The 12,051-nt window shown below is 41.9% G+C and overlaps 1 protein-coding gene and 1 pseudogene across 2 annotated transcripts; one reads left to right on the forward strand and one right to left on the reverse strand.

Moving 5' to 3' along the window:
- The first annotated feature begins 568 nt into the window (after positions 1-568).
- LOC123480971 (proteasome subunit alpha type-4-like) lies at positions 569-4,496 on the forward strand. Of its 2 annotated transcripts, none has more exons than XM_045217798.1 (9): positions 569-647; positions 1,081-1,109; positions 2,096-2,138; positions 2,268-2,430; positions 2,742-2,819; positions 2,986-3,074; positions 3,269-3,399; positions 3,794-3,917; positions 4,248-4,496. In XM_045217798.1, exons 2-9 carry the CDS (start codon positions 1,107-1,109, stop codon positions 4,400-4,402), a joined length of 786 nt encoding a protein of 261 aa, XP_045073733.1. In that variant the 5' UTR covers positions 569-647; positions 1,081-1,106; the 3' UTR covers positions 4,403-4,496. The 2 variants fall into 2 exon arrangements, with proteins under 2 accessions (XP_045073733.1, XP_045073734.1); XM_045217799.1 differs by having other exon boundaries at positions 607-647; positions 1,067-1,109.
- A 95-nt stretch (positions 4,497-4,591) lies between these two features.
- LOC123486473 lies at positions 4,592-10,759 on the reverse strand (annotated as a pseudogene).
- Between the last annotated feature and the right edge of the window lie 1,292 nt (positions 10,760-12,051).

Raw genomic sequence — 12,051 nt, forward strand, 5'->3', positions numbered from 1 at the left:
TTGTATGGTGCAATATATATATGTACAATATGAAAAAACAATTGGATTTAAGTTGATGGGCCACACTATAGGGGCCGCCAAATGAGCAGTGGCGCTCCTCTGGGTGTAAACTCTGTGGATTTGGAAACTAAAAGGGCTCCTGAGTAGAATGGACCCCCCTTTTACTGCAACATAAAGTACAGATAATGTTGAATGGTGCAATAAATGATAGAACACACACAAAAATATTGTTGACCATTTAGGCTTGAAAAAATAAACCAATAAATGACATTTAAGTCATTTAGCAGACGCTCTTATCCAGAACGACTTACAGTTAGTGAGTGCATACATTTTCATACTGGCCCCAGTGGGAAACGAACCCACAACCCTGGCGTTGCAAGCGCCATGCTCTACCAACTGAGCTACACGGGGCATCTCGTATAGAAATACTTTTAATTATTCTTTGTATGATAACTAGTATAAAATATATTGATAATTGTGAACATTTACAACATTTTAAACCCTAATTATTAATTTACAATGTATACAGGACGGAACTTTTATTCTGAAGGATTCCAAAAAATCCGGGACCCGGAAGTGCTTAGTTATTCTTGTCTGCTTCGCAGCAGTGTGTGTCAGCAACAAACTACTACATCAGGCTAGCTAAGGTAAATAGCGATGTTTTATATTACTGTCTGTTTAGCCACACGTTTACTATAAAAGTAAAACATTGGGGGCATATCTTATAAATTGCATATACGTGACCTGTTGTTAAAACGGCCCCAAAAGTCAGCTAGCCTCTCCAGGCATTGTAAAGTTAGCTAGCTAAGGTTAGCATGCTGGCTGGCTAGCTAGCATATTTCTGTTTGTAACACATTTGCCTTGTATGAATGAACTAACGTGACTTCGCTAACGTTTTCTCACTACTCTAGCTAATTCAGATACTACTGTAGCTATATGTTAACTTTCTAATTGGCTAGCTAGATATTCTTTGTAATCAAATAATATAGCTCACGTTAGCGAATTAACCAGCAGTTCTTATTGTTTTGAGATTTGTATTATGGACCTTCATTAATATTATTGGAAGTGTTGGTTTCGCAGGTTTTATTTTACAGGCAGGCTGAATCATGGTAAGTAGCTAGCTACGTTAATGTTATTATCTGTAATGTACAGGTAACTTCCAAAATAAAGGAAACACCAACATAGTGTCTTAAAGTGGCAATATGTCACTTTTTGGGCGACCCGACAAAATTCACATAAATGTAGATATAGATCTATAATTCTACGTGAACGCAAGACTAAGAAGCGGTATATATGTTCTATGTGCGCTATTTCTATGCTCCCTGTTAAGTTTTGTTTTTGCATCTTTTTACTTTCTGTTTTGTACACCAGCTTCAAACAGCTGAAAATATAATTTTTTTGGTTATGGGAAATATATTTCACAGCGGTTTAGATGATACAATGATTCTCTACACTATACTAGCTTATTTTGTCACAAACTGAAATTAGGCAAACTATTAGAGTTTTACCAAACAGGAAATGGCGGAACGGTTTCGGTAAAGTGCAACTTTGATAGGTCGGTGAGCCGCCAGAACAGCTGCAATGCGCCATGGCATATATTCTACAAGTGTCTGGAGCTCTAATGGAGGGATGTGACACCATTCTTCCACGAGAACTTCTATCATTTGGTGTTTTGTTTGATGGTGGTGGAAAACGCTGTCTCAGGCACTTCTCCAGAATCTCCCGTAAGTGTTCAATTAGGTTGAGATCTGGTGACTGAGACACACACCCTTTAAACCCTGTATGCTCCTTTGAGACCCCTCTTTCAAAGTCACTGAGATCTATTCTTCAAGCCATGGTAGCCAAAAAAAATGGCAACTGGGTACTTTTTATAAACGACCCAAAGCATGCTGGAATGTTAATTGCTTAATTAACTCGGGAACTACAAATGTGTGGAAGCACCTCCTTTCAATATATCTTATATCCCTCATTTACTCATGTGTTTCCTTTATTTTGGCAGTTACCTGTACATGTTTAATATGATGCAGTTGACTACCTTTCAACCTTTACTTGGGTGCTTTCTTCGGAAATTGATAACACTTATTTATTTTTGTAGTCTCGTAGATATGATTCCCGGACTACCATTTTCTCACCTGAAGGCAAGTGTTATCTTTCCAATAACGAGTTACTGTCCATAATGAATGTTATCATCACATTCAAGACTATACTGTCAAGTGTTCTCTGACCAACCATGTCAGACACAACAATTTATAGTTGCTGCTTTACAGGACGCTTATATCAGGTGGAGTATGCCATGGAGGCTATTGGCCACGCCGGCTCATGTCTTGGGATTTTAGCAAATGACGGTGTACTGTTGGCTGCAGAGAGGCGCAACATCCACAAGCTGCTTGATGAGGTTTTCTTCTCGGAGAAGATCTACAAGCTCAATGAGTGAGTATGACCATAGTCTCCCTTGCCAGGCTTATATGTAGCACTACTATAAGAATGCCAACAAGACAGATCAGGACCTGCTCATAAAGCGTCTCAAGACTAGGAGTGCTGATCTAAGATCAGGTCCTCCCTGTCCCTGTAATCGTATTCATTATGATCTAAAAGGCTAAACTGATCCTAGATCAACACTCCTACTCTGAAGCTGGGATGCTTTGCTCCATCACCATCCAGTTGTTAGTAGATGTCAGCCATGCTGCTACATTATACCCATGGACTGCTCTGTGATTTGATTTGGTGTCGTATCGTTTCAGAGACATGGCTTGCAGTGTTGCCGGTATCACCTCCGATGCTAACGTGCTAACCAATGAGCTGAGGCTAATAGCACAGAGGTATGTAGGGTAGTAAAGTCCACGGTCTCTACCTGTGACACATTTGTTCATTAATTCATATACAAAGCCATGTATGGTGTTAGTGCAAGATCAACAAGGCACCCCTAGTAATCTATCACTGTGTCTATCTGACAGATAATGTGTATGTGTTATTTAATTCACACAGATATCTACTGCAGTACCAGGAGCCAATCCCCTGTGAGCAGTTGGTGACCGCGTTGTGTGACATCAAACAGGCCTACACACAGTTTGGAGGTTAGCTAATAGACAGAGGCCACAAACACCTCCGTTGGGTTCTCTAGTAAACGCCACCCTGGTTACACTTCCACCATAGTTGCTGGAACCATGCTGGGCCAAATGGCTGTGTGAAAAGAACAGACCAGAGGCAGCAGAGTACAGTTAGGGTCAGCACACGTTTTGATTGTGTTTGATGTGTTGTGTGTCTTCAGGGAAGAGGCCGTTTGGAGTGTCTCTGCTGTACATGGGCTGGGACAAACACTACGGCTTCCAGCTCTACCAGAGTGACCCCAGTGGAAACTATGGAGGATGGAAGGCTACTTGCATCGGCAACAACAGCGCGGTAAGCCTGCTGTCGTCAACGTTGGCACAATGCACATTCATTGTTTTGGCAGTAGCATTGCCACAAAGTAAAGACGTGAAACGTCACAGTAGATGGTGCTACGGTGTTGACTGGGAATTGAAAATATACACTTTTGTGGCATAATATTTCAACAATTCAGCCCTTGGCTGGATATCAGACTTATGGCTGCCTAACTGGCATACTACATCTCAATGAAAATAGACACAATTATCTCATTGAGTGGTACTGAGGTGTTACATCATTAACGTCATAGATTTAGCCGGTGGTAAGCTTGTGGAATAGACACCGGCTGGAATGCGGTTTTAACCAATCCGCATTCAGGATTAGACCCACCTGTTGTCTAAATCATCATGTTGTATCTTCTCCTCCCCAGGCTGCAGTGTCCATGTTGAAGCAGGATTTCAAAGAGGGCGAGATGTCACTGTCCTCTGCCCTGGCGTTGGCCGTCAAAGTCCTGAACAAGACCATGGACGTCAGCAAGCTCTCGGCGGAGAAAGGTAAGATCCACACCGGACATCACCATTCTAAACAACTACTGAGCCTCTCCTGCCTTGGAACACACTGAGTAAACCCAGACTGTAGATGGTCTTGTGTAGAGTGGGACGGTGTTATCCTAATCCACAGCTGTTCTATGGAGAGTAGGCTAGAAATGATGAAGATGATGATGTCTAAAACAATAGACATCATCAGCTGTTGTACATTATACACACAATACTGTATATAATAAATATGTTGTATAGAGATGTATATAGTAAGCTATACGTCTGTAATGCAGCCTGAGATATGAACATAGACGTTATGACTCATGGATATCTTGACCTCCCCAGTGGAAATAGCCACCCTGACGCGAGAAGACGGAAAGACCAAGATCAAGGTGCTGAAACAGAAAGAGGTGGAGGAGCTGATCAAACGACACGAGGCCGAAGAGGCCAAGGCAGAGAAAGACAAGAAAGACAAAGAACAGAAGGAGAAGGACAAATAAACACTCGTTTCAAATTCATACTTTCCTAAAACACCCGTAACGTGTTACGCTCTTGTTAGTCTTTTTCTTTATTAAAACATTGAAACCAAATGTACTGATATAATCTCTATTTTCATTATGTTGTGATAACCATTATTGTGTATCCAGGCAGACTTCTCAGAAATACTTTGAAGACTTCAGTAACCCGCCAAGGCAAGGGAAAGATTAAGGCCACAGGGTATGTCCTGATTGTTTACAGAATTTCACTGTGTTGTGAACTGGGTCATGTTCAGTAGCGTACACCGTAGCAAAACACTTGTTATTAAGTTCAGCTAGTATCTCCTTGTTTCTCTTAAGAAGAACCAATATACTTGTAGGCAATATAATTTGATTCACATCATTACACATGGGCTGTTAACTGGTGCCAAAACACAATACCGACAAGAACAGAGGTATAACAGGACTTTTATTCCATCTGTAGTGTCATTACATGAAAATGGAAATCTGAAATGTGTGTGTGTATATAGAAATTCTAGAACACAATAGTTTAGAAAGTAGGAAGGGGATGTGTGTATAGTATGTTGGATCAGCTACAGGGGAATGTAGGCGCTTGCTTTCACACATGCAGCCTAATCTTCTCAACTGAATGCACAAGAAGAATGTCAAGTGAGTCTAGTACACAGTATGTATGTATTTAGTGCTCCCCTGACCTAAGATAAACCTCTTAAGTGTGAGCAACATTACAGTTAAGCGATGTATTGTCACTGACTTAACGAGTCTTTGAAGTCTGCATGTCAATAATGGGAGTTTCCATCGATCATTCACTCAATCCAAGACAACGGAGACATTTGCATTGTAAAATACATTTGTTGCAGCGGTTCAGTAAAACAAAAAGATCTACCAGGGTTACTGAGTCCTGAACGCATACCCATGATTTCATTATCCAGACATCTGGATTCCAATGTTATGTGCCATATTGCCCTTAGCCCCCTCTTCCGGTACACTGTAGTTTTATTAGAGTCCCTCACCTTTAGCTGCACTGTGGAGTTTAAAATAATAAGTTAGTATTTTTAGCACAGAGTGTCCCACTTGCAGTAGAAGCTGTGGCAACTGGCGACACAACATGCAAGAGGTCAAGAACACAGCCACCTAACAGGATCAATCTTTTTAGTTCTATCCTTGAAGGTTCAATCACCAAAGAGGTCTACAGAATGAAGGGCTTGCTCTCCGTCACGACTACAGCACTACATATGGGAAGAGAGAGATGGGTCTTGTCCCAATATGCTTAAATAGCTTCCTTTCCTTGTTTCCTATCCCCACCATAGAAAAAAAAACAACAAAGGTCAGGTGGGCATGGAAAAGAGACTATTGGGCCAGAGCAATAGATTAGTGATGTTTGGGTTGATCAGGAGGGCATTAATCTTCTTCTGACTCCGGACATGTTGGACTCATGGAGTAGCCCAAAAACACAAGATCTGCTCGGGGCGGTATCAGAGGGTGGCCTGGTTTCATAATCTCAAAGCCTATGTAGTGGAAAGTCCTGGTAAGGAGCGCTGGAAAGATGTAGAAACCGTAGGATTGTTAACGTGACTGTTCAGACAGTATCTAAATTATGTTTCCCTTTTTCAATTTTAGTGTGCACTTTGCATTATTCCTGATTGTTTTTTTTAACACCAGTACGGTTAGAGGTTACTAAAGTGACATTAATTTGATCAATAAACAAATAATTCAACTAATTTAATAATTTGTCTAATATAAAGCGCATGAAAGAACACGTCTAGACTTAGACATACCTTGATCCCCTCTGCTTTTGGAGAACCACAGAAACACATGGCTGACTCCTAACTTTTCTTCGGAGAACATGAGGAGACTGGTGAGTCTGATAAAAGAGAAGAGAGGGGTGTATCTCAAATAATGTAAGTGTTGCTCATTTGTATTCCCTTACATATTCATGCACACTGTAATATGCAGGATTCTCCCAAAGTAGTCCTCTGGAGCTCCACCCAGTACAGTGCATATCCAAGATAAAGTTACATCTAGATTTGCTTTCCTCTATCGTAATCGCTCCTCTTTCACCCCAGCTGCCAAACTAAAACTGATTCAGATGACCATCCTACCCATGCTAGATTACGGAGATGTAAATTATAGATCAGCAGTAAGGGTGCTCTCGAGCGGCTAGATCAGGGTTCTTCAATTCCGGTCCTGGAGGGCCGAAACACTTCTGTTTTTTATTTCTACCTGGTAGTTAATTGCACTCACCTGGTGTCCCATGTCTGAATTAGCCCCTGATTAGAAGGGAGAGGATGAAAAACAGAGGTGTTTCGGCCCCTCCAGGACCGGGAATTGAAGAACCCTGGGCTAGATGTTTTTACCATTCGGCCATCAGATTTGCCACCAATGCTCCTTATAGGACACATCACTGCACTCTACACTCCTCTGTAAACTGGTCATCTCTGTATACCTGACGCTTATTTATAAAACCCTCTTAGGCCTCACTCCCCCCTATCTGAGATACCTACTGCAACCCTCATCCTCCACATACAACACCCATTCTGCCAGTCACATTCTGTTAAAGGTCCCCAAAGCACACACATCTCTGGGTCGCTCCTCTTTTCAGTTCGCTGCAGCTAGCGACTGGAACGAGCTGCAAAAAACTCTCAAACTGGACAGTTTTATCTCCATCGCTACATTCAAAGACTCAATCATGGACACTCTTACAGGCACTTGTGGCTGCTTCACGTGATGTATTGCTGTCTACCTTTTTGCCCTTTGTGCTGTTGTCTATGCCCAACGATGTTTGTACCATGTTGTGCTACTACCATGTTGTTGTCATGTTGTGTTGCTACCGTGTTGTTGTCACGTTGTGTTGCTACCATGTTGTTGTCATGTTGTGTTGCTACCATGCTGTGTTGTCATGTGTTGCTGTCATGCTGTGTTGTTGTCTTAGGTCTCTCTTTATGTAGTGTTGTGGTGTCTCTCTTGTCATGATGTGTGTTTTGTCCTACATTTTTATTTTTAATCCCAGCCCCAGTCCCTGCAGGAGGCCTTCTGTCGCTTGGTAGGCCGTCATTGTAAATAAGAATTTGTTGTTGTTTGAAATGATTTATATATATATATTTCCCTTCACTGACAATCTTTAAAATGTATTTTTTAGACTTAATTCCAGCCTTCCCGATGGCATAATGCATGGTTATAACAGGTGTATGTATGCATGATTATAAAGCCAGCGAGGATAGACGGCAGTTCCTCCTCACCCCTCTTTGCTGCCCTCAGGGAGTGACCCCTCTGGGATCTCCAGGAAGAGGCTGTCTGAGGTGAACACAGTCTCCCAGCATGCATTGCGGTGCTCGCTCAGCTGGTAGTGAAAGTGCAGGATGGGGAGAGCTCCACGAACAGAGGTCACCTGGGTCACTGTCAGCCTTCCATCCTGAGAGAGGAAAGCAAAACGTATTGGCACACTGTTCGATACAGAACTTCCACAGTTATTAGATGGACAAGGTTTCGACCCATAACATAGGTCTTTGTCAGCTATTAATCTAGGAACTAGGTAGGTTACACTTTAGCCTGATCTAGCATCTATCTTAAATAAGGGATTCCTGTTGTTATGATTTGCCTATGAGCATAATATTTTCAAACCAATGGACCTCCAGCAGAATTACTCTCTTCACCATTGCTGTTTGATCAATACAGTGACCGACATTAACCTATACACATAGCAATATTCAAGCCATTCTCTGCCTTTTCTCAAATGTTGAGTCATTACAGGCAGTCTTGGGTGAAACTTGTCCTTGTGTACAAGGGTCACTTTTCACTATGAAAGTAGCAAGGATTAACCTAACTTTAAGAGCATGCTTTTGGGTATGTGCAGGAATGTTGAGTGTATTTGGGCTTGTGTCATTTTGTGGTTCAGTAGCTTTCTGGGTTAATGAGAGTGGGTTTTGGCGCCTGACACAGTGACCCACATCCCTGAACATGTTAACAAGTAGCTAAACAAACCATGTAAATAGACTGTAGTCTCTCAAATGATAGATGGAGCATAGATCAAATGAAAGGCCTGTAGGCTTATGACTATAAAGCTAAACAGTAAGATGCAATGTATCTTTTGACAACATTAGCACATTTTTACCATTAATCTTCGGAAAGTCCTCATGGTTATAAAAACAGACATCCTTCCTAATTTCTTCCCTTATGACCTGTGTGTTTGGATAAGTGAAATTCAGGTTTCCAACCCCATTGCTTTAACCAATCCAATTATCTCAGATCTTTGATTGATAACTTCAATGAAGGAAGAATGCATTGTTTGGCTATTGGGATGGGGCCCTATAGGGACTCACTTTGTGAAGGAGCACATGGAGAGAGGGATCCCTGCCAGTCCCTCGCCCACCTGGGAACTTCAGCGGTGAGTGAGGGGCATCAGGAGCACCACAGAGGCCCTGGGGCCTGGTGCTTAGAGCAGCCCATATACGACACCAACATGGGACTGGAGGTACACAGAGGCCCTGGAGGCTGGTGTTTGGAGCAGCCCATATACGACACCAACATGGGACTGGAGGTACACAGAGGCCCTGGAGGCTGGTGTTTGGAGCAGCCCATATACGACACCAACATGGGACTGGAGGTACACAGAGGCCCTGGAGGCTGGTGTTTGGAGCAGCCCATATACGACACCAACATGGGACTGGAGGTACACAGAGCAACAAGGTGAGGTTGGGTAAGTCAAGCTAAAGTTATTGTAATATAAGTGGCTTTGGATAGGAGGGTCAGTTAGCATAGGGTACCAGTTCAAATAAAATCAGTAGAGACATGTTAAGAGGAACTAGCCTGAGAAAAAGCCTTTCACCTCAGAGTGCTATTTTACTGTATATGCAGGCTGTGATTAAAGCTACGTAGCCTATTGTACTTCCAATGAAACATTTAATGAAAAATGTCTGCAGAGTTTGTTCACTCAAAACACCCCACATTTGAACGCACACTCAAAACTGTTCCAAGGTTCTATTGTTGTACTAAACCAACCTTTAAAAAAACTCATTATTTACAGCTCACTGGCAGAGAGGGAATTAGGTCAGGAATTAAGAGCCTTGGTAGGAAACCATGACCTAGTGTGGGCTAGTGGACGTCACCTCTAACCTGACCTATATACCAGTGGAGGCTGCTGAGGGGAGGACGGCTCATGATAATGTCTGGAACGGCGCAAATGGTATGGCATCAAACAAACGTATTTGATACCATCCCACTAACTCCACTCCAGCCATTACCACGAGCCCGTCCTCCCCAATTAAGGTTCCACCAACCTCCTGTGCTGTATACTGAGAACACATCACAACAAGACACATATAGAACTGTTTCTAGACAAGTAGGCCTCAGGTCCATCTAGCTACCTTACTGACCACCCACTTATTATAATCTGCATCTCCGTTTGCTGCACTGTGGGAGGAAGAGGGTCTACTATCCATTCAAGTAGGGGTACTATTTCCGAGTGGCTTATCCAATCCTCTGGGGGGAGTCTGCATAAACCATGGGTTGTGTAACAGGGACAGATCAGGTGGCAGGAATTGTGCTGAGGCAGAGATTCTCATAGCCCTACTATGTGCTTGGAAGGAGGTTGAAGAAAAAATGATGCAAAGAAACTGCTCCATGCAAATGACAACATTATGTTACAGTGATGTAAAATGGAGCTGGATTTGCCATTGGTATTTTGTCATTGGATAGTGGTTCATTAATCATTAAAATTAAGCTGTTGAGCCATTAGTCAATAAAAGTGATTACTGAAGAATGCATGATGCACTCTTTTGAGGAACAATGGGCAACACGGGTTTCAGACAGCTAGTCTGTCTACATTGGCATTATCTCTGTTTTGAATGCATGCACTTTTCACAAATTGGAAATTATACCTGGTGACCTACATGAGTCAATATTATCAGATACACCAGTCACAGGATCCATTTTTTAAAAACTTCAAATAACAATCACTTTAAGTAGCTCGCTATCTGTAATAGAGGAATCTGTTGAAGGAGCGCACAATCGCACCCTTCAAAAAACTGCATGAATTATTGTAGGAACTACACCAACAGAATAGCTGCAAAAGTGTTGTTGCTCTCTAGAAAGTAAGATATTCGTGTTTTTAGACAGCAGCATATTTTACCATAAATTATGTTTGCAATATTAATTAATATATTTACTCAATGTTGTCCAAATCATGAAATCAATCTGCTCCACAAATTAAACCATCAACAATATCAGGAATACTTACCTCTCTTCAGCGGCTGACATTATGAGAAAATAAAATAGAATGAAAAAGGAATTTCCTTAAAACCAAAACAATAGCTATTCAATAGACGTTCGGCAGAATAATTCACCATCCGTGAAGTGCAAACTAGTCCTAAGGACCGTCCTATTTTTCAGTTCGCGCAGCGCAGCGCAGTTAGGACAGAACTGCTCTCCGACTCGCCTGTGTGCACCGTGCAAAAGACGCACTGGAATCATGACAGGAGTTCCCTGGTGATCAATCCGACAGATTTCCAACAGTAAAAACAAGTGTAGAAATCCGGAAATGAAAATGTAGTTACAAAAGAAAATCCCCCAAAACGTTGATACTGTGTTGAAGACGAGCAGCTGCTGAACCCAGCTATCAAACGTTTCGTCTCCGTAGTGTAAACGTAGCCGACTGAGTAGGCATAGCTATATAACTCCTGTCACTTATGATAGAGACCCAATGGCAGGCCTTCAGTGTGTAAAGGTGAGTATTATTGCATAGTTCCTGAAAAAGTTGTCCATTATTACCTGGCTGGGCCTGACGGTGCGCAGCTAGCTAACGTTATCGCGCGCTCAAAGTGGTCACATTTATCTAGCTAAACTCACTGTAAAAATGCACACATTTAATATCATTGATTCATAATGTCAACATGAAAAATAATGACATGTAATATAGGCCTGTAATACTAATGCACACCAGACCAAGGTAAGGCCTGGTTAAGGCATAGCCTGGCATACTCCAGACCAGGGATGAGCAACTCCAGTCCTCGGGCGGTTTTTCAAAACATTTTAGGGGATCAGAATGATCCGGATTCTGTAATCCTCATTTTTGCTATCCAGGACAAGATCGATCTGTCCGTTTTGAGCCGGTTTTCCAGAAAATAATTGGATAGGATCATTCTGATCCAGATACCACAATATCAAGATCACAATCCAGATGTTCAGTGCTTTGAACAGGCACACCTGCCATCTACTGGACAGGTTGTGGTACTACTTCTTCACTGTCAAGGAAACAGAAATGAGTAAACTACATGAATAAGGTACCTTGATTAAAAATAATAGAGCCTGCATATCACTTATAAGTAAATAGATGCATTTATTTGACACTTCTCAATATAACAACTGACCACATTGGCCTACCTATACTGCGGTCAATTTAACATAATGAACCTTTGGTTTTTTCAACCTCTCCATAGTTACATTGACATTTCTTGGTTGTAGTACCTTTCACCTTTCTAAATCCACCCTTCTAGTGGAATCAAGATAATCCTGATTTTTGGGATCAAAACTATTCTAATCACTACCTTTGAGTTTTGAAAAACGCAGAACGACCTACAATCCCTGATTAAAGGTCAGATTGGATGACCAAATCCTTATCCCTCTCCGGTGGATCAGAATCCTATTTTTCAGTTTGAAAA

Source organism: Coregonus clupeaformis, unplaced genomic scaffold (assembly GCF_020615455.1).
Source record: "Coregonus clupeaformis isolate EN_2021a unplaced genomic scaffold, ASM2061545v1 scaf1233, whole genome shotgun sequence".
NCBI lineage: Eukaryota > Metazoa > Chordata > Actinopteri > Salmoniformes > Salmonidae > Coregonus > Coregonus clupeaformis.